The sequence below is a fragment of the Orcinus orca genome, chromosome 1, assembly GCF_937001465.1.
Source record: "Orcinus orca chromosome 1, mOrcOrc1.1, whole genome shotgun sequence".
NCBI classification, from domain to species: Eukaryota; Metazoa; Chordata; class Mammalia; order Artiodactyla; family Delphinidae; genus Orcinus; species Orcinus orca.
The window spans coordinates 99,911,172-99,932,513 of record NC_064559.1 but is presented as its reverse complement, the minus strand read 5'-3'; the positions used below and the strand labels follow the sequence as shown (position 1 = coordinate 99,932,513).

The following is a 21,342-nucleotide window of genomic DNA, read 5'->3' as shown; positions in this document are numbered from 1 at the left end:
GACAGGTAGATAGATAAACAGAGGATTCATAGATGTATAGTCTATTTTGTTAGAATGTTTCTGTAGAGTGAAACAGCTCACATACAATTGATAAATAGAATACCAGAATGACATGGAGTTCATACGTGATTTTTCAGAGTACATTAATGTTTTGAAGCACCAAGTTAGCAGCTAAACAAAGAATACTCTAACACAAACTAAATGCAGTAAACCATTGAACAATGCAGTTCTGTTCAGAATGCCCATTCACCCTCTTGGCTACAAATGGTCACAGATTTTCCTACAAGTGCTTATTGTGTGGTTCCCCCAACCTTCATGAGAAAGAGACAAATAAGGACAATAAACCAGAACCAGCTATATCTGGCATCACTTCATATTTATGATATGCTTTGTGTCTACAACTGAGCAGATTCAACCCTTCTTTATATCTGTTTCTATCAGGCTACCTTCATCTTCTCCTAAAGAGTCCTATGTTTATTGTAGTATTTCTCTACTTATTAAACAATTTAACATGTATTTTTACCTGCTGCTGGTATTTTCTAGAATGACTATTTTTCTTGGTGCTCTGGTTACAAAGTTTCAGAGGTTTTGAGAGCCTGTTCCCAACTCTCTTTTCCAGACATCCTTTTATTTTTAGTGAATAATATCACCGAAGTTTTTCAAAACCTCATAGTGAAATGCCCGTATCTCTAGCCCAAACATCTCTCTTGAGCTCCAGAACTAGATACCCAAATGTCTGCTCAACATCACCACCTGAAGTTTCTAAAGGCATCTCAAGGTTTATATATATGAAAAAGCAAACTTGTACTCTCCCCAAATCTCTCCTCCTCTAGTCTTCTCTGTATCAGTACACTGCACCATTAACCTCTCAAATATTCATGAAGGAGTCCGCCAACACCCTTAAGTATCATCATTTTATCTAGACTACTGCAATTGTCTACTAATTGGTTTCCCTGTAGCTATTTTTGTCCTCTACAATTCAATGTTCACAGGTGAGCTAGAACAATCTTTTAAAATGTAAATTTAAAATCAACACTTATGTCTTTTTGCTTAGTATAAAATCCAAAATCTTTTAACATGTGGTCTGTCTTCTTTCTTTCACCACAATTCTCTCACCATTCTCTCTCTTGTATTCCCTCTCCTACCACAATGAACCTTCTGAGCGCTCCCCTGGTTTTCTAACATCTAAGCTCCTTTCCAGTTCAGGATCCTCAAAAGTGCTCTTCACCCAAACCTCAGCTTGGAAGCTTGGTGGTTTCACATCCTTAAATTGCAACTTTTTACCCTTGGACCATAACTAATAACTCTATCTAAATAGGCACCCCTCTCCCCTTAGTTATGTATCCTAACACTTATATTAATTAATTTGATAGCATTTTTATCAATTATGCCATTATTTATGTGCTTACCACTCTATAGTTTGTCTTCCTTCACCAAGCTGAAAGTTAATGAGGCCAGATATGTCTTTACTCTCTACTATATACCAGTGACTAGAAGAATGCTAGATGTTTTGGAATTCAATAAATAAATGAATGAGTGAATGAATGAGTAAATGAGTAAGTGGAATTCTGTTCACCTAGCTAACTACTGCTCATCCTTCATTCAAGTTAACTGTCTAGGGTCACTTTCTCAGGGAAGCCTTCCTGAGTTAGGCCCCCATTTCATACTCCCATAGAACCCTGGACTTTAAATATATATATATATATATATATATATATACACCATTTGTCACAATTTTTATGACATTTAATGTGCAATTTTTTTTATTACTCATCTCCTCCAATATTAAGATCCATGAGAACAATGAACCTGTGTGCTTTGTTCCCTATTATATCACAAGGGCCCACAAAGTACAATGTCTGGCTGACAGCAGATATTCAATAACTGCTGTTGATTAAATGTTTGTCAAAAAATTTGTTGAATGAACCTAATTAGAGCTTACGATTTTTTCCTTCTTTATTACATTGTTAAAAACTAAAGAATGCTCAGCTCCACCAAGATAGCTTTTATTTTTCAAAAGTTCACAAATAATTAAAATCAGGAAAAAAACCCTCTTCTCTTTGAGGGGTTTATCATTTCCTCTAATGCACAAGTTTTTAATATTTGGGGGGAATAATATCAATTAACATTTGTATGCTTACTATGTGCAAATCATTTTAATAAACACTATAATCTCATTTACTGTTTATAATAACCCTACTAATCCCATTTTATAGGAAGGGATATTGAGGCTTACAGAGTTTACTTGGAGAATCTGAAAAAATATATGCATTTTCTCCTAAAAATACACACAAGCATACACACACATAATTTTACTTACAACATCAGAGGTTTTATGGACTTTCTAGAGTTAATTTACAAACCCGTAGGGTTGAGATCTCTGATAAAGAACTTCTGACTTAGCGTCATCTTATACATGAATAGGCAATGCTTCCTTTTTCTTGTTTTCTATCTTCTTTTCAATTCTTTTTTTTTTGCGGTACGTGGGCCTCTCACTGTTATGGCCTCTCCCGTTGCGGAGCACAGGCTCTGGACGTGCAGGCTCAGCGGCCATGGCTCACGGGCCTAGCTGCTCCACAGCATGTGGGATCTTCCCGGACCGGGGCACGAACCCGTGTCCCCTGCATCGGCAGGCGGACTCTCAACCACTATGCCACCAGGGAAGCCCCATATCTTCTTTTCAATTCTTAAAAGACACTTTCTAGACATTACAAACGCATTACCTAAATTTGCTTTATGTCACTTTATTAAACCTAAGCAGCTTTTATGAAGATACCTAAAGGTACTCTGAAAAATGAAGTCCCACTAAATATTGAGTTAAATTTTACAAAGTTGATAATTTTGTTTGTTTTTGGCTGCACCACATGGCTTGTGGGATCTTAGTTTCCCAAACAGGGACTGAACCCAGGCCTGCAGCAGTGAAGGCGTAGAGTCCTAACCACTGGACCGCCAGGGAATTCCCACAAGTTGATAGTTTTGACTGTTTAGATTTTTATTATGAGACACACAGAGTTAACAACATATTCTTCCTGTAACATAGAAACATTTATAAACTGGATCAGTATATATTAAAAATCCTGCATAGGTATTAACAGATATCCACAACACTAAATCAACTATACTTCAATAAAATTAAAAAAAAAAAACCCAGATATCTATGAGCCGTTTCTCACTAAAGAAACTGTGTAATAGCCTTTTTGCATAAGAAAATCATTTTTCCTGATTTCCAAAAAGTTGAGTATTATTTTTTGTTTGTTTTGATAATGATATCTCTTCTCAAAATTCAAAATTAATGCAAAGACATGCCTTATCTTACTTCTCACATCTACTGAAAATAAAAACTTGGAAGATAACATTTCAAAATACATTTATAAAAACAAAAACACTTGAGCTATTAAAAGTTCATGTACACGTATCAGGCAACCGGTAGGCAAAATACACCATTTCTCTAACACAAACAACAGGCAACAAAATAACCCTCTTACCTGTCAAGGTCTGTACTGCCCTTTCGCTGGAAGGCAGCGGCTCCTTTCTGTGAGGCCGATTTAATGAAGTGTCCTGTGCAGAAAACAGTCCAGGGCTGTCAGTTAGTTTCTTTCGGCCACTGGAGTTAGGGTTTGAAACTCTGCAGCTCCCTATTGCACTTGTGAAAAGGTTTGTATGTTCATCACTGCTGGCCAGATCAGAGTTGGGAGTGAATCCCCCAAGGGATAAACTTGGAGAACTTTCTGAACAGTCAATCTGTAAAGGTGTCTGCAATCCCAAGGCCAATGGACTAGATTCTGAAGGCTCTCGGTGGACCCACTGCTCTTCTCTGTTTATTAAGCTTTTTGAAGGAGAGAGATGAGGGCAGGACATATGACACCGGTGCTTTTCCTTATGTTTATAGCGCTCTCCAACAGTATCCTTTCCAAATCGATAGCGCTTCAAAGATTCTAGGACAGATCTGGAAGAGCCAGTGTCCATGGAAACCTGTGGCTGCTCAGAAGAACGGTGTTCTCTGTGTTTGTGACGGTGCCTGTGTTTGTGCTCGACCATCCAACCATAGGCCATCTCGGGAGGGACGCTAGGGTAGGTACTCATAGAAAGAAGGGGAGTCCTGCTGGTTGTAAGAAAGGCTTCCTGTCGAAGTAGCTTATGCTTTTTCTTATGGTATTTGGTGGGATTGAGAAGTAAATGACCAGCATGCATATAGGAAGGAGGTGGAAGTGGAGTGGTGAAAGATGGAGATGGAGGAGGTGGATAAAGAGTTGGGGGATATCTTCCATAGTAACCTAATCCTATGGGAGCAGCTGTAAGGGGTGAGGGAGAGTAAGGCATGCCATAAGAAGGATAGAATCCAGTACTAGAAAGAGGAAAACTAAGGCTGTGCATAAAAGGCATTTCAGCCATTGCCTCCCTCATCTTAGGGGGTCTCCCTCTCTTCTTTTTTAAGTCAGGTTTTCGAATGTAGTGCAAAGGGTCTAAGGGGAAAGAAGGATGCGTATAGAAACTATTAAAGTTGATTCGAAAAATAGTTGGCAAAAGGTCTCGGGGGATAAAATGATGACTTCGATGAGTGATTCGAATTTCACTTAGGCGACTTATTAATTCCTCCAGATCTGCAATAAAGTCTGGATCCTGTCTATTTCGGAGTTGGGGATATTTCTTTTTCCGTTTTCGTTTTTGCCTTTTCATCTTGTCGTAGCTGAGGTAATCATGATTCCTGCGCTTACATTTATGTTTATGTTTTTCTTTAAGACTGCTTAGGACTGTAGAGGTTTCAGGGGGAATCAGAGAAACATGCTCAAAAGAATGCCTCCTCTTTTTTTGCCCACAAAATTTCTCTGCCCTGTCTGATGTGCTGTTATTATCTGTTCCAATTCCACTATCACTGGGAATGGTCTCATCACTATGAGACTCACTAATAGGAGAAGGAGTAGCTTCTTTCAGAGATGTCAGTTCACTCAAGTGAGAAGGAGAATTTGGCAACAAAGTAGGAGGAGATAACCGCCTCCTCCCCTTTGAGGCCTTCTTCATTGCAAGAGTCTGAATCATACTGCCCTGTCTGGAGTGTAAATGCAAATATGGCACTGAACTGGGTTCAACAAAGCCTGCATCACTACTTACAGGGCTCTGACCTCCACTAGTCCCAGAAGACTGAGAGCAAATAGGTGATGGAAGAATCTCAGAACTACTAGCAGATGAAGGCAGTAAAGGTGGAAGAATCTGTCCTAATGCTGACCCAGCTGCCTGCTGAGCTGTTTGTTCAAGAACAGCAAGGCTGGTAGGGCTACCAGAAAGAATGCCATTTAAGACAGTTTTTGGTTTTCGACCCCTCCTCTTTCCTATGTAAATGGTTCCTTTCTTGCTGACATTTATCTGTTGGCCCAATTTAGAGCCAAATGTGGCGGCAAGACTTGACACTGTATTATGGAGTTTGGATTGCACTTTCCCTTTATTACTTGATTCTACAGAGCTTGAAAGAATCTGATTCAACAGTTTCTTTCTCTTTAAAGTCTTCATTTTATTTATTTTGCGGATAATTGTTTTCATTAACTGTCCATTGTTTCTTTTCGTAATTTTTTTATCTGGTTCCATCTCAAGGTCACTCATACTACAGACAGTTGGCCTGTGACTGTCATCTAGATCATCTGGATCCTGAAGTTGATCCTCACTCTCAAAGAAATCACTGCTACTTCTATGGTTGTCACTTTCAGACTCAAGCTTGCTTGGACTTTCAGTGGCAACAAATGGAGCCACCGATAGTACAGGTGGCTTCATCTTGACTGGTGACCTCATTTGCCTCTTAGGTCTGCCTCTCTTTTTTGGAAAAGGAGACACAGACAGACTTTGTTTGAAGGAAGGAATTTCAATTTCTGGTTGTAAAATTGGGGGTTCTTGTTCTTCCTTAGACTGCAAAGAAAAAACTTTAGAGGCAGGAATTTTTAAAGTCCTTTTAGGTGGACCTTCCAGTTGAGGCATCTCCTTAGATTTAGGTCTTCCTCTTTTGGGTTTATAAATATCAGACAAAAGATCACTAGACACACACATACTGGAGGATAGTTTGTGAGTAGCAAAAGACTTATGAGATGGTTTTTCACTATCAGTTAAGAGAGCAAGAGATGGAGTTGTAGATTTGCTCAACTTTGGTAATCGGCGTTTAAGGAAGTCATGATCTACAAATGAAGATGGTCCAATGTTTTTCATAAACTTGGCTGGCTCAGAATTACTATTTGATAGTGAACTACAAGAAACATTTTTAAAAAGCTCTGATCTTTCTAATTCTAGCCCTTTTGGAGACCGGCATGTGCTTCTTGCCACCACTTTAGTCCACCGAGGTTTTCTTCCTTTCCTTTTTTTTAATGGTTTGGACTGCAAAGTAGTGCTTAGGCTTTCAGTAACTTGGCAGTGTTTGTCGGATGCAGTTACTGCACCAAGTTTTAGAAAGGGCTTGTTACTAAATAAACTAGTGAAGTTAACAACTGAAGGCGTAATTGTATGAATACTGGAATCAGAAGTCAAACTTGGCTTTTTTCCCAGAGAAGAGCTTATTCTTGGAATATCTATATGTGCAGTTTTGGAATCATTTACCTCTTTATCAATCCCTTTGCATTCAATATTCATGCTATGACCCACAGACCTATGACCAATGTTCAAGTGGGTACTTTCAGAAGTAAATTGGTTCTTTCCGACAGATTCAGAAATTTCTTCCATTAGTTCTGTGGTAGGACTTAAAAGTAACGGATTAGGAGCCATCTGTGAAGACGTTTCAGGGGGACTTCTGGTTAAAGGATTAACAGATACAGTAGGTGATGGGGAAGGGAGATTGCTTTCTCCTACTGCACTAAAAGGGGATTTTGCTGTAGATGCATCAGAAGCAACTCCCATTTGAAAGTCCGGAGAAGTGCAATATACGGGAGGTTGCTTTTCATGCTTTGAGGTTTCATAAGACCCCCTTTCACTGGATGAGAAACTGTCTTGCTGAATGCATGTTCCTTCATTAAACATTTCTTTCTCCAAATTAATGATTTCCTTTCGAACTGAGAACTTTTCCAATATGCTTTCTTTACTCTGCCGTATAACATTCTTCTCAAAAGTTTTGCTGGTGGCACTGTCTTTCAGGGATTCAGAAAGTTCCTGACTTTCATGACTATTGATGTTTGTACTACAAGAAGCCTTAAGTGGTTCCTGAGTGGGGAGCAGTGCTTCCGCTTTAAGGTTTATGGCATCTTTACTGACCAGTCCTGCCATAGGACAACTCACTAGTTTCTTTCCAATGTCCTTATTAACTAATCCCATTGTTGAATTTGCTACAATCTTCTTCGCACAGTCCTTGGCCACTAGGCCAACAGTAGAACCCAATTTCTTTCCCAAGTCTTTATTAACTAGTCCAACCACAGTGCCAAGTCCTAGCTTCTTTCCAGGTTCCTTATTCACTAAACCTGGAACAATACCAATTCCTAGCTTCTTTCCTGAATCTTTGCTTAGCAGTCCTACTGTAGTGATATTCCCTGGCTTTTTGCCTAAGTCTTTATTAATGAATACCGCTGTAGTGCCAGTTCCTAGTTTTTTCACAGAGTCCTTATTGACCAATCCTACTGTTGCATTAAACACTGGCTTTTTCCCAGGATCTTTAGTTACCAATCCAACCGCTGTGCTGATAGTTGGTTTTTTTATTAAGTCCTTATGTATTATTCCAGCTACAGAGCCAACGCCTGCTTTCCTGATCAAATCCTTGTTAACCAATCCCGCAGTAGTGCCAGTTCCTAACTTCTTAGGTTTTGTCTTGGAAGACTTGGAGGGAGGACAAGTTGCAATGAGCTGTGCCAACTTTTCCGTTACACTCGTTCCTCCATTAAGTAATGCCCTGTCCTTTAAATCAGGATCCTGGCTACCAACAAGAGTAGATGATGCTGCATTAATGTAATCTGTCATTTCTGAGTGTACTGGAGAAAGCTTCTTAGACAAAGGATTGTTTTCTCCCTGTGAATGAAGATGGATGCTCTCCTCAGACTGGCATTCAATGGCTGCAACATCACCTGATTTCTTGTACAACTTTGAAGGATCCTAAAATTTGAACAAGAAAAGGGTTTCAGAGAGAGTAAAGCTTATATACCATTTCAGTTTAGCATTACAATCAAACAAACTAAATGATGACAAATCAGATACAAGATAGGCAATAGTGCTTTTTTAAAAAAACTAACTAATGTTATACTGTCACGGTATGTTAGTTCCTCTACTGCTATATCAGACTATATAGATGTAATCTTTGTTGACTTTCAACCATATGAACGTACATATTATTGAGTATTTAGAAATATCCCTATGGTATTTTTTGACATTGTTTTAAAAAGGCAAATAGTCTACTTTCTCCTTACATGGACTAAACATACATTAGCATATGAATGTACTGTTTTTGAAAAGATATTGTTAGTTACAATATCCCATGGTCCTCGTTTAAAATAATGGTTCTTTGCCTACCTCCTTATTTAATTTCAATGATTTCAAACCAATGCAGGACAATTCCTGACCAACTTTTACTCCTTTAACACATTCTTAATTATAATCTTGAATGAGCAGTCAAGTTCTCTCTTCATGTGAGAAGAATAGAAAAGACAATAAAATATGTTCATATTTTCTTTAGAATGTGTTTTTATATAAAATCTTAGAGTTGAAAGTAACTTTTAAGTCATAATATAAATTGCTATCTAATGTATGAATCCTCATTATATACTTTACAAATGAATTTATCATTTCCCACAACAGTCTGTTTTACTTTTAGATAACAAAGATTTTTTTCTTCTTCACGTTTCAGCAGTTTGTTTGTTTTTTTAAATTGAGGTATAACTGACATAAAGAGTCTTTCTTTTTTTTTTTTTTTTTTTTTTGGCGGTATGCGGGCCTCTCACTGTTGTGGCCTCTCCCGTTGCGGAGCACAGGCTCCAGACGGGCAGGTTCAGCAGCCACGGCTCACGGGCCTAGCCGCTCCACGGCATATGGGATCTTCCCAGACCGGGGCACGAACCCATGTCCCCTGCATCAGCAGGCGGACTCTCAACCACTGCGCCGCCAGGGAAGCCCTAAAGTGTCTTTCTTAACTATAAAATACAAATGAAAGACTTGAACAAATGTAAAGACATACTATGTTTGTGGATAGGAAGATATGGAGCTGACAATTTCCCCGAAGCAAATTTATAAATTTAATGTCATCCTAATAAAAATACCAACAAGATTCTCTCAGGAATAAGAAAAGTTATAACATTCATTGGGAAAAATATATAAGCAAGAATACCTAGCAAAATCTAAAAAGAAGGGGATAACTATCAAATATTAAATTAATTTTTAATGCCTCTATCCCTAAAACAGTATAGCACATGAAAAGACAAAAGATCCAATGGGCCAGGATAGAAAACCCAAAACCAAATTCATGCATATACGGAAAAGTTTTGTGTGTAAAATGGTATAATCCCTACAAAATAGAAATTGGCAATAACTAGAAAAATACCACATGCATTTATTCCTTTGACCACTTTTAGGGGATCTACCCCAAGACACACTGGCAAAAAATCTAATGTTTGCAAAAAGCTAAAAATGTACCACCATTTTAATAGCAAAACCCTAAAACAGTCTAAATGATTATCTACAGGGGATTGGCTGAATAAATCAAAGTATATCTGTACAATGGACTGCCATAAAACTGGGAAAAAAAGAGAAGATATCAATATATTGCTATCGAATGCTCTTTAATATGGATTATTAAATGAAAAAAAGCAAGAATTTGGACAGTGGTTATAATATGCTATCTTCTGTATAAGAAGACAGGTATATGAATATATATACATATCTGGTTATATTAAAAATAGAAGAATAAACAGAAGATTAATGAAAATAGTAACCTATGAGGGAGGAAACACAATACAACCAATATTTGATTGACTCAAAATTAAGGGGACTATCTCTTCTTTTGGACTGGACCCTTACAATTTTGCCCAAGAGGAAACTGGCTTTTCTGACAGTCTCATATTCAACTGACATATATTAAGCTTGTGATTAAAGAAACACATTTTCTTCCCATCTTGTTAAAGAAACAATATTCCCATTTTGTATTTTTACAGTTACTTTTCAAAACTTAAAAATTAAAGGCTTTATTAAGTATTTTAAAATATATTTATACCTGAAAATTGTAACACTTCCATTTTAAAACGTACCTTTAAAAATCTATCTGAACAAACTATGACTATGTTCCATAGCACAGATAACGCTCACAAACAAGACTAAGTGAAAGGATACAGAATAATAGTGTGTACTATATAACTCCATTTATATTAAGTTCACAAAGAGGCACGACTAATTATGATATTTAAAGTCAGGAAAATGGTTACCCCTGGTGTGGGGCAATGATGAGAAAGGAGCACAAGATCTTGGTGGGTGCTGGTAATGTTCCATTTCTTAAACTGAATGCTGGCTACAAGGGGTGGTTGAGTTTGTGAAAATTCACCGAGTTGTTACATTTATATTTATGTTATACTTCAATAAAAGTTTATTTTTAAAATTCTGTCTGAAAGAAAAGTAGAAACATCCAGCTCCCTTAACCTGCTTAAAAGACTGTACTGAAATCTGGTTTTTCACCTTTGATGGAAATGAGTATCTCAGGTTAATTAAAAGCATCCTAAAATAGTATCCCACAGTAAATGGTCTATGATTAAAGAAGGAAAAAATAAAAATAAAACAAAAAAGCGCAGATAATTTGATTTTGGTTTCAAAGATTTTTTTTCGTCCAAATCCTGACACTGAATAAACTGAGTGAATGAGGTAATATTAATAAGATGTTGAAAGCTACAGTTGGTACTGGTAATATTATTCTCTTACCTTTCTAAGAACCTCTTAAAATGACAACCAGTAGTAAGAGGTATCATTTTTAAGAGTATATTATGTTAGTCAATGAAAAAGATATTGTATCAAAACATCATTTTAAGCATATAATTTTCTTCAACTTGAAAACAAAGATAAAAGTATGCTCATTAGAAAAGAGGGAAGGTATAAACACTACCATCCATAAACAAACAATTTTACATTTCATATGCTTCACCATATACTCAAATACATGTACATTCTTTCATAAAAATGGGGCCAAAAATGCTTGCGGTTTCATAGCCCACTTAAACAATACGAGGAAGACACCTTTTTACACAAATAAATTGAGTCAGACTATCAATTCAATGTTTTTTTAACAGTTCAAAATTCATAAAACCAACCTCATACTGGTTGCTTTTTAAACAGCGCTGTGAGGCATGCAGGATCCTAGTTCTCTGACCAGGGATCGAACCTGTGACCCCTGCAGTGGAGGAAGCCTGGAGTCTTAATGACTGGCCAGCCAGGGAAGTCCCAGTTTTCGGCTATTTCTTCTTGTAAGGAATATAATGATGAACATCCAATTATATAAATCTTTGTCTATTTGTCCAATTATTTCCTTCAGATCAACTTCTAAAAGTGGAATTGCCTGATCAAAGGGTATATACAATAGGGACTTCCCAGGTGGTCCAGTGGTAAGAATCTGCCTTCCAATGTGGGGGACGTCGGTTCGATCCCTGGTTGGGGAACTAAGATCCCACATGCCACGGCGCAACTAAGTCCATGCGCCACAAATACTGAGCCTGCGCGTGCACTGCAACTACTGAGCCTGCTTGCTCTGGAGCCCACATGCCACAACGAAGAGCCTGCACACCACAACTAAGACCTGATGCAGTCAAATAAATAAATAAAGTTCTTTAAAAAAAGGGTATATATGATAAATAGTTACACGTGTAGGACAGCTCTGCATCAAGAAAAACTTTTTTTTTTAAAGCTCTGGTTTTCTTTTTTCTTTTGAAGATGTTGGGGGTAGGAGTTTATTAATTAATTTATTTATTTTTGCTGTGTTGGGTCTTCGTTTCTGTGCGAGGGCTTTCTCTAGTTGTGGCAAGCGGGGGCCACTCTTCATCACGGTGCGCGGGCCTCTCACTATCGCGGCCTCTCTTGTTGCGGAGCACAGGCTCCAGACGCACAGGCTCAGTAGTTGTGGCTCATGGGCCTAGTTGCTCCGTGGCATGTAGGATCCTCCAAGACCAGGGCTCGAACCCATGTCCCCTGCATTGGCAGGCAGATTCTCAACCACTGCGCCACCAGGGAAGCCCCAAGAAAGACTTTTTTAATGGAAAAAAGTTTATTATAAAAATTCAGAGTTTATAAACACTACATTTCTGTAACCCAAGATAATACCTTGTGACTTGTGATATTCTGCATTTTTAGGCAATGATATTGCCTAAAAACAGAAACAGTAACAACTGACAACCTTGCTTCTGACGATTTTGAAATTAAACATCAGACTAATAGTATTCAGGTCAATGTTAATGTTTCCAAACCTTGACAATTGGGTGATCTGGTTATAGTTATCGTCAGAAAATACGCTCTCTCATTTACTGTTCCAATAAACTCATTGTTTTCATTTCAAATGCCATTATTTCTAGGATTAATTACTATTTGGTTCATTTTCAAATCCACTTGTTATCGTCCTGTTTTTATCAAATGGTTATCTTTTTGCCCATTTTAACCATTTCAAAATCTTTCAGATGGTTTCAATATTTCCAGCTCTTTGGTAGTGAAGTCTATGCTCATCTGTTGACTCTTTCCCTACTGTTGGTCTGTGTTCTTATACAGCTTGTAATGTTTTCTCATTATGCTATGTGAGTTTTCTTTTTGTGAATGTCAATGTTCTAAATGTGAAGAAAATATTTTTTATTCCCACTGTCAGTGCTTAAGATTTTACAACCTATAGATACACTTTTGGGGCATTTCCATTTACATTTCACTTACTGCCTGGTATTATGAACAAGACATCCTGTCACATGATTTTACAGGCCTTGTATATTTTTCAGCAGTGTAATAGCTGTTTGAGGTCCATGTCTTTTTTCTGAATTGTGGAGTTTATCATTTCTTATTTAGAAGAGCCCTTAATATTTTTGAAATAATATTTCTCTCATGTCGCACATTTGTCTCCCAATTTACTGGTTGTCCTTCTACTTCCTATTATTTTTCTTAAAAAGAAGTTAAATGTATTCAGAAACATATGAAAAACTGTACTAAGTACCACACATATTCTGTCATTTGATCCTCACAACAACCATATGATGTGGTTAATGTAATTATCCTCATTAAATTTATTTTTTTAAAAATAGGAATAGTTTAGATACTAGATTACCTGGTCAAGGTTACTTAACCATTAAGTGATTGAAAGTATGCTTTAAACATAGTCTGATTTCATAGCTAAAGCTCTTAACCATTATAGTAGATAAAATAATCTCTTTAGTTTTATAGTTGTTTTCATAGCATAATTGGAATGATCACATCCTCGTAAAGATGACAATCTTCACCACATTTTCAACTAATGTTTTTATGGTCTCATTCTTACTTTTACTTTAAATTATTTATCTATTTTGAATTTTTAAAACATAATCTGTGGGTAGAGAAGCAGCTTTTACCTGAAAAGGTTTTGTTCGTTGTTCTAAGAGTTTTTCCATTTCTCATTTCACATTCACTGATTTGAAATACACTTCTCACATATTTTTATTCATATTTGGGTCTAAGCTCTCCATTTTGCTTCACTTACATTTATATTTATTCCTGAGCCACTAATAATATGTGGACACTTTACAGTATGTTTTAATACTTAAAAAGGCTATTTTTTCCTTTTTGTAAGCCTATAGAAATTCCTTATTTTATTTATAACATTATTGAGATATAATTCACATACCATAAAATTTACCCTTTATGAGCACAAGTTCAATGGTTTTTAGTATATTCACAGAGTTGTGCAACCATAACCATTAACTTTAGAACATTTTCGTAAGGCTCCCTGGTTGTTTTTGCATATGTATACTTCTAGATGACCTTGAGGTTCATATAAAGTTTTGAAAAACTCCACATGGCATTAACTTTATATATTATAACAGGAAAAAACGATATCTCAACATTAACTTCAGCTCCACAATAACAAAGCAAATGTTATCTGCTTAGTCAAGCTTTTTGGTGTTACTAGATATTTATAATTTTATCCATATAGATCCTAAACACTTGCTGTCAAGTTTATTTCTAAATATTTCATAAATACTATTACTTTTGTGAATAATTTTTTGGTTACATTTTCTAACTCTAAACTGACGGTATTCAAGAACACTACTGATTTAATTTACTTTATAATCTTGAATTCTTGCTTCGTCAGGAATTCATTTTTTCAACAAATAGTTTTAAGTACCATTGTTTAAGTGCTAGGAATAACAGTAATGGAAAAAAAAATCTCCTTCACTGCAGAGATTTTATTCTAATGCATGATAGGGGTAGAGGTAATAAAAAGATGAAATATTCAGTATATCAGATGGTGAAATAGGCTATGGAGAAAATCAGAGAGCATAGAAGAAGAGGAAAGACTAGGATTGGAAAGGATTTGCAATATTAAAACATGTTGTCAGGGGCCTTCCCTGGTGGCGTAGTGGTTAAGAATCCATCGGCCAATGTAGGAGACATGGGTTAGAGCCCTGGTCCGGGAAGATCTCACATGCCGCGGAGCCCGTGCACCACAACCACTGAGCCTGCGCTCTAGAGCCCGCAAGCCAGAACTACTGAAGCCCGTGTGCCTAGAGCCCGTGTTCTGCAACAAGAGAAGCCACCGCAATGAGAAGCCCACGCACTGCAACAAAGAGTAGCCCCCGCTCACTGCAACTAGAGAAAGCCCAGGCACAGCAACAAAGACCCAATGCAGCCAAAAAATAAATTAAAAAAATAAAAAAACGGGTTGTCAGGAGAGTCCTGATTGAGGTTACATTTGTGCAGAACCCCAAAGGAGGAGTCTATGTAGCTGCCTGAGAAAAGAACGATACTAAAAAGAGGAAACAGCAGGAGCAAAGGCCCTGAGGCAGGAACTTACCTCATATTGATAAATTCAAGGAATCCAAGTTTGCCAGAGTAATCAAGGGAAGAGTGGTCAGGCAGAAGGTAGGGGGACAGACTTTTTTTTTAATCCAAGAGAGGGGAAGCCATTGGAAGCTTTTATGTAGAGGAGGTATGTGACCTAATTCTTCATTCAACAAATATTTATTGGGTACCCACTCACTGTTGGAAATAAAACAAAGAACGATAAAGACAAAAATCTCTACTCTCACAAAGCTTACATTTTAGTGGGAAAGACAATAAAGAAAAACAATAAACTTTTAAAATATTACTTGTTGGAAGGTGTTAATTGCTATGGGAAAAAGAAAAGCCAATTGAGAGTGCTGTGAGAGAGTTTGCAAAATTGAGTTAGGTGACTAGACTAGGCCTCAATGATCAGGTAACAACTGAGCAAAGACATGAAGTGAGAAAGTTATCTACAGGAACATCAAGCATGCTAATGTGGCAGGACTTAAGCAACTGACTCAGGGAGAATAGAATATGTGATCAAAAAGAGCTATTATTATCATGGAGGGCCTTTAGGCCATTATAAAGGCTTGAGCTTTTACTCTGAATAAAATGGGAAAGCACTAAAAGATTTTGAACAGAAGAGTGATATTTCACTTACATCTTCAAATATTCCCTCCCTCTAGCTGCTCTCTTCATAAAGCTGTAAGGATTTAAGGGTAATAGCATGGAGTCTTGTTAGCAATCTATTACAGTTTTCTAGACAAGAGATGATAGTGACTTGGACTAGGGTAGAAACAGTGGAAGTGCTGAAAAGGTAACAAAGACTGTAGTTGGAGGAGAGTTGAAAATGACTATGAGGAGTTCAGTTTTGGACATGTTAAAACTGAAATGTGTTCTAAACATCCAAATAAAGAGGTCTGAACAGGAAGATTCAAATTTGAAAGACAACAGCTTATAGATATTTAAAACCTTGAGCCTGGTTCACATAACCAGGTGAGGGTTGATCAATGGAATATTTATAAATGGAATATTTCCTGCCATATCAATAAACAAAGGATGTCACAGTCACCAATGACTGCAGCCCTCCAACGTGAGCGGGTGAGCCCTGAGGAAACTCAGGGCTGAAAAGAATACCTGACATCTAGCAGCCATCAGACTGCAGCCACTCCCTGTGGTGAGCCCTGAGGAAACTCAGGATGTGAAAATACAGGCCCCAGATAGCACAGGTGCATATCAAAGGAATGATTTTAGTGAGCCCAGACTCTTGCATCTTCCCATATATAGAAAAGGGCTAAATTCCTTAATTTGAGATATCTGGTTTTAACAATAATCTTTTGATGTTCCCAATTACCTGCTCTTTGTTGCAAAACTCCTATATATCCCGGCTCCTCCCCTTACCTCCTCGGAGCAGCAGTTTCTCAGTTATCTGAAACGCTGCAGTCCTTGTTTTGCCCCAAATAAAACAACTCTCACGTTCTGTATATATATTTTTTAAGTCAACAGGGTGAATATAAACAGAAGAGTAGAGAATTAAAGACTAACATTGAGGCATTACAACATTAAAAGATCAAGAAGATGAAGAACTAGCAAAAGACTGAGGAGGCCAGAAGGCAGCAACAAGAGGGGGGGAAAAAGGCAGAGTGAGTGAACGTGTGGTACCTTGGAAATGAAGTAAAAAAAGTTATTTCCAAGAGTGATGACTGCCAACTGCTGCTGACAGATCAAACAAATGAAAACACGTATTTTTTTGTTGGATTTAGCATTGTGGCATGGGGATGGTCACTGGTAACCATGCAAAGGCAGTTTCTATAAAGTACAAGAGCAAAAACGTGGGAATTCCCTGGCGGTCCAGTGGTTAGGACGCCACACTTCCACTGCTGGGGACCTGGGTTCAATCCCTGGTCGGGGAACTAAGATCCCACAATAACATGATTGGAATGGGTTTAAAAGAGAATGGGCAGAGAGAAATCTAAAGAACAGCAAGGAAACAGAAATAAGGAGGCAGAGCTAGAAGATAAAGTAGAATCAAAGTAGTTTCTTTTTTTTTAATGTGGAAAATAATGGCATCTTTTTATTCTCAAATGAAATATAGCAGTGAAAAAGAAATGAAAAGCCATACAGCCTTTAAGTTTAATACATATGTGTGTATGTATATACATGAAATCATTTCATCATTCATCCTCTGATACAAAATACACTTCGCATGTACTAAATTCTCGTACATACTTGGTTCTATTGTTAGATACTCCATTCTGGGTCATTAATTTTCTCTCTATCCATGCACCAATACCACAATGTTCTAACCATTTTAACTTTAATTATCTGATAAGTCTTATTCCTATATGTTACTGTTCTTTTCAGAAGTGTCTTGACTACTCTTGCTTATTTTTCCATATAAATTTTCTAAGCAACGCACCTGGTGCCAAAAAGTATGTATTACTTTAATTTTGATTGTTAAATTTGCAAACACCCTGAAGAAGTGAAAGGAGGGACTTGAACAGATATTTGTACACTGATGCTCACAGCAGCATTACTCACAAACAGCCAAAAGGTGGAAGCAACTCCACTGACAGATGAATGATAACATGTGGTATATATATGTACAATGGATTATTATTCAACTTTAGAAAGGAAATTTTGACACATGCTACAACAAGGATGAACCTCAAGGACATTATGCTCAATGAAATAAGACAGTCACAAAAATTCAAATACTATATGATACCACTTGTATGAGACACCTAGAGTATTAAGTCAAATTCAGAGAGTCAGGAAGTAAAACGGCTGTTACCAGGGGCTATGGGATGGGGGGAATAGGGAGTCACTGTTTAACAAGAATTAACAGAATTTCAGTTGGGAAAGACTGAAAAAGTTCTGGAGATGGATGGTGTGTGAATGTACTTAGTGCTCACAGAACTGTACATGTAAAAAAGGTAAATCTAACGTTATGTATATTTTACCACAATAAAAAAAGTGCAATGAAATTTTGGGACAACGGACACCTTTATGATTTTTTTATTCAACAACATTTTAAGCTTTTCTATTTGTTCAAAATTCACTAGTGTTTTGAAGCTTTCTTCCTTTAAATATTAAACCCCGATAGTTAAGTTTATTCCTAGATATTTCATCTCTTTCCTAATGGAATCTCTTCTTCTAACTTCAGTTTATTTGTATGAAGGCTACTGATTTCTCATTTATTTCTCTATTAGTCAATTACCTCACTGAATTCTCTTTTTTTTTGACTGATTCTCTTGCGATTTCAAGGTATATAACATCACTTGCAAGTAACAGTAGTTTTACCTTTTCTATTTTTATCCTTCTAATTCCTATTTTCTAATTTTATTAACTAGTATCTCATTAACATTATTAAATACCAGTGATGAAAAAGGGTATTCTCTTCATCGACAGTCTAATGAGAATGCCCTGGTGTCCCCTCATTAAGCATTATACATATGTGTATACATATATATGTGTACATATATACATTTATATTTTTACATACATTATATATTTTTACATATTTCTGTTTAACACATTAAGGAAATACCTATTTTATTTTTTAACTATTAGTATAATTAATTATAGTAACATATTTCCTAGTATTGTACTCCTTTGGATTCCTGGGGAAAAAACACAGTTCATAATGGTATATAGCTCTATTGTAGATTCACATGTAATTATATGAAACAGAGGTCCAGTATACCCTTTACCCAATTCCAAAAGGATTGCCTGTGTTGTCCCTTTATAATGCATAGCTCTTTTAATGTGCTGCTGAAATTGTATGCTGGTAGTTTACTTAGCATTTTGCATCATAATGCCTATGTATGAGGAAAAGAAAATTTTAAGCCCATATTCTTTAACTCAGGAAAGTATAACTGAAGTCAGAGATTGTCAGCCTTAGCTATCAGTTGTTAATGACACGGAATGCCTTAAGAAGACAAGCACAGAGATATCACAACGTTCAGTAAAGATAAGTGAATATTTATGAACTTGTTTCTATAAAGTGTAAAGCAAATCTATTCTGTATCTTCCCAAATTGAGATATGCTTAATTAAGCCTTTTTGGTAAGACAGGCAAAAGATTTTGCTCTGACATATAAAGATTTAAAGTTCCAAGGAATTATTTGTAACCTTGAGACTAAAATGAAGTCATTATAGAACTATACAGACTGTTTACTATAAAAGATAAGTTTTTATCACTAAAAATTATCGATGTATATTCTTAAGCAGTGATATAATTAAATAACAGAGGAATATACCTTCAATTAATTCAACAAATATAAAATGGACTGTGTGTCGTCCTCCTTGCATATGTATTTAAAAGTAAGCTAAAGTGAATCTTACCTGTATTCAGAAGAACCTGAATTTTTGCTTAAGCAAGATTATTTTGTAGTTTCCCTTTTTGTGCTATCTTTGTAAGTTTTTAGGATTAATTTTATACTCATTTTCCTTCCTTTCGTATGCTCTGAAACATTTAAATCATTTTGAAATTATCTTTCCCTGAAGTTTTACAGAATTAAACTAAAGCCATCTAAGACCAGCATTTTTTGACAACAGTAGTAGCTTTTTGAGGGACTTCTCCATTATATTTATGGTGATTGGTCAGTTAAAATTTTCTGATTTCTGAACTCAGATTTAGTAAATTATCTTTTTTAAAAAATCATTTTCACTTTTCACATTTATTTGCATATAATTAAAAGCAAACAAATTACTTATAGTTTCCTTTTAACTTCCACTGTATCTTGAATTATTTGCCCTTTAGCACTACTTATTTTATATATTGTTTTCCCTCATTTTTCTTTATTTCCAGGTTAGACTTGCTAAATATGTTTCATTTCCCCCCAAAGGAACCACTATTTGGAGAGTTACTGCCTTTGTTTTCTAGTTCGCTTCTGCCTTCATGTTTCTCAAACAGTCTTCTTTTCTTAGGATTATTTTGTTCTCTTGGTAACTACTGAGTTGAATGATTTATTCCATTTATTTTTATTATTTTCCTTTTAATTAATATAATTAATATTTAAAGGTATCTTCCCTTTAAATACAGCTTTCCATGAAAATCAAAAGTTATTTTATTTTCTACAAATTCTGAGATCTGATAATTTCCAGACCATAAAGTTTGTTGTTTTTTTTTTAATTTTTTAAATTTATTTATGGCTGTGTTGGGTCTTCGTTTCTGTGCGAGGGCTTTCTCTAGTTGCAGCAAGTGGGGGCCACTCTTCATCGCGGTGCACGGGCCTCTCACTATCGCGGCCTCTCTTGCTGCAGAGCACAGGCTCCAGACGCGCAGGCTCAGTAATTGTGGCTCACGGGCCTAGTTGCTCCGCGGCATGTGGGATCTTCCCGGACCAGGGCTCGAACCCGTGTCCCCTGCATTGGCAGGCAGATTTTAAACCTCTGCGCCACCAGGGAAGTCCACCATAAAGTTGTTGTGTTTTTTTGTTTGTTTGTTTGTTTTTGCGGTACGCGGGCCTCTCACTGTTGTGGCCTCCTCGCGTTGCGGAGCTCCGGACGTGCAGGCTCGGCGGCCATGGCTCACGGGCACAGCCGCTCCGCGGCATGTGGGATCTTCCCAGACCGGGGCACGAACCCGTGTCCCCTGCATCGGCAGGCGGACTCTCAACCACTGTGCCACCAGGGAAGCCCCACCATAAAGTTTTTAATATCTGTTTTTTATTACTTTCTAGTTTTTCTGCATTGTGATCAGAAAATATTATTTTTACTTCTTGTGGTAGCTTACTGTATGTATGTTCAGTTTTTGTGAGTGTCCATCTGTTATGGACTGAACTGCATAACCTCAAATTCAAATGTAGAAGCCCTAATGCCCATGTGACTGTATTTGGAGAGAGGGCCTTTAAGGAGGCCTTTACTTAAGGTTAAATGAGGTCATAAAAGTGGGGCCCTACTCCAATAAAAACGGTGTCCTTATAAGAAGAGCGAGAGCACTCAGGTATCTCTTTTGTTACACTTGGCCATGGGAGGAAACAGTGAGAAAGTGGCTGTCGCTAAGCCAGGAAGAGAGCCCTCATCAGAAACCAATGCTGATGGCAAATCGATCTTGGACTCCCAGACTCCAGAACTGTGAGTTCTGTTTCCTGTTTTTCACTACCTGGTCTGTGATATTTTGTTAGGACAACCCTAGTAGACTAATAGTACACTATCGTATTTTGTTATTTAAAAAAATTTTTATTGCAGTATAGCTGATTTACAATGTTGTGTTAGTTTCTGCTGTAGAGCAAAGTGAATCAGTTATACCATATTTTGTTACTCTGACCTTTCACAGCCTGAACATTTTTTTTTAACTAGGTGGAATGTGCTTGTTTTCTGGTTGCATTAAAAAATCTGGAACATGTATATTTCTGTTCTAGAGAAGTTCAAAAGACTAACATAATATACTTAGCCTTCAATATTTGCTGACTATACTATTAGCAGT

The 21,342-nt window shown here is 36.9% G+C and overlaps 1 protein-coding gene across 4 annotated transcripts in view; it reads right to left on the bottom strand.

Moving 5' to 3' along the window:
- The window catches only part of ASH1L (ASH1 like histone lysine methyltransferase), a 214,309-nt gene that overhangs the window by 144,801 nt on the left and 48,166 nt on the right, over positions 1-21,342 (bottom strand). For all 4 annotated transcript variants that reach the window (XM_033414639.2, XM_033414638.2, XM_004284597.4 and 1 more), the window contains one exon: positions 3,486-8,049. In XM_033414639.2, coding sequence (XP_033270530.1) covers positions 3,486-8,049 — 4,564 coding nt within the window. The remainder of the gene's footprint in view (positions 1-3,485; positions 8,050-21,342) is intronic.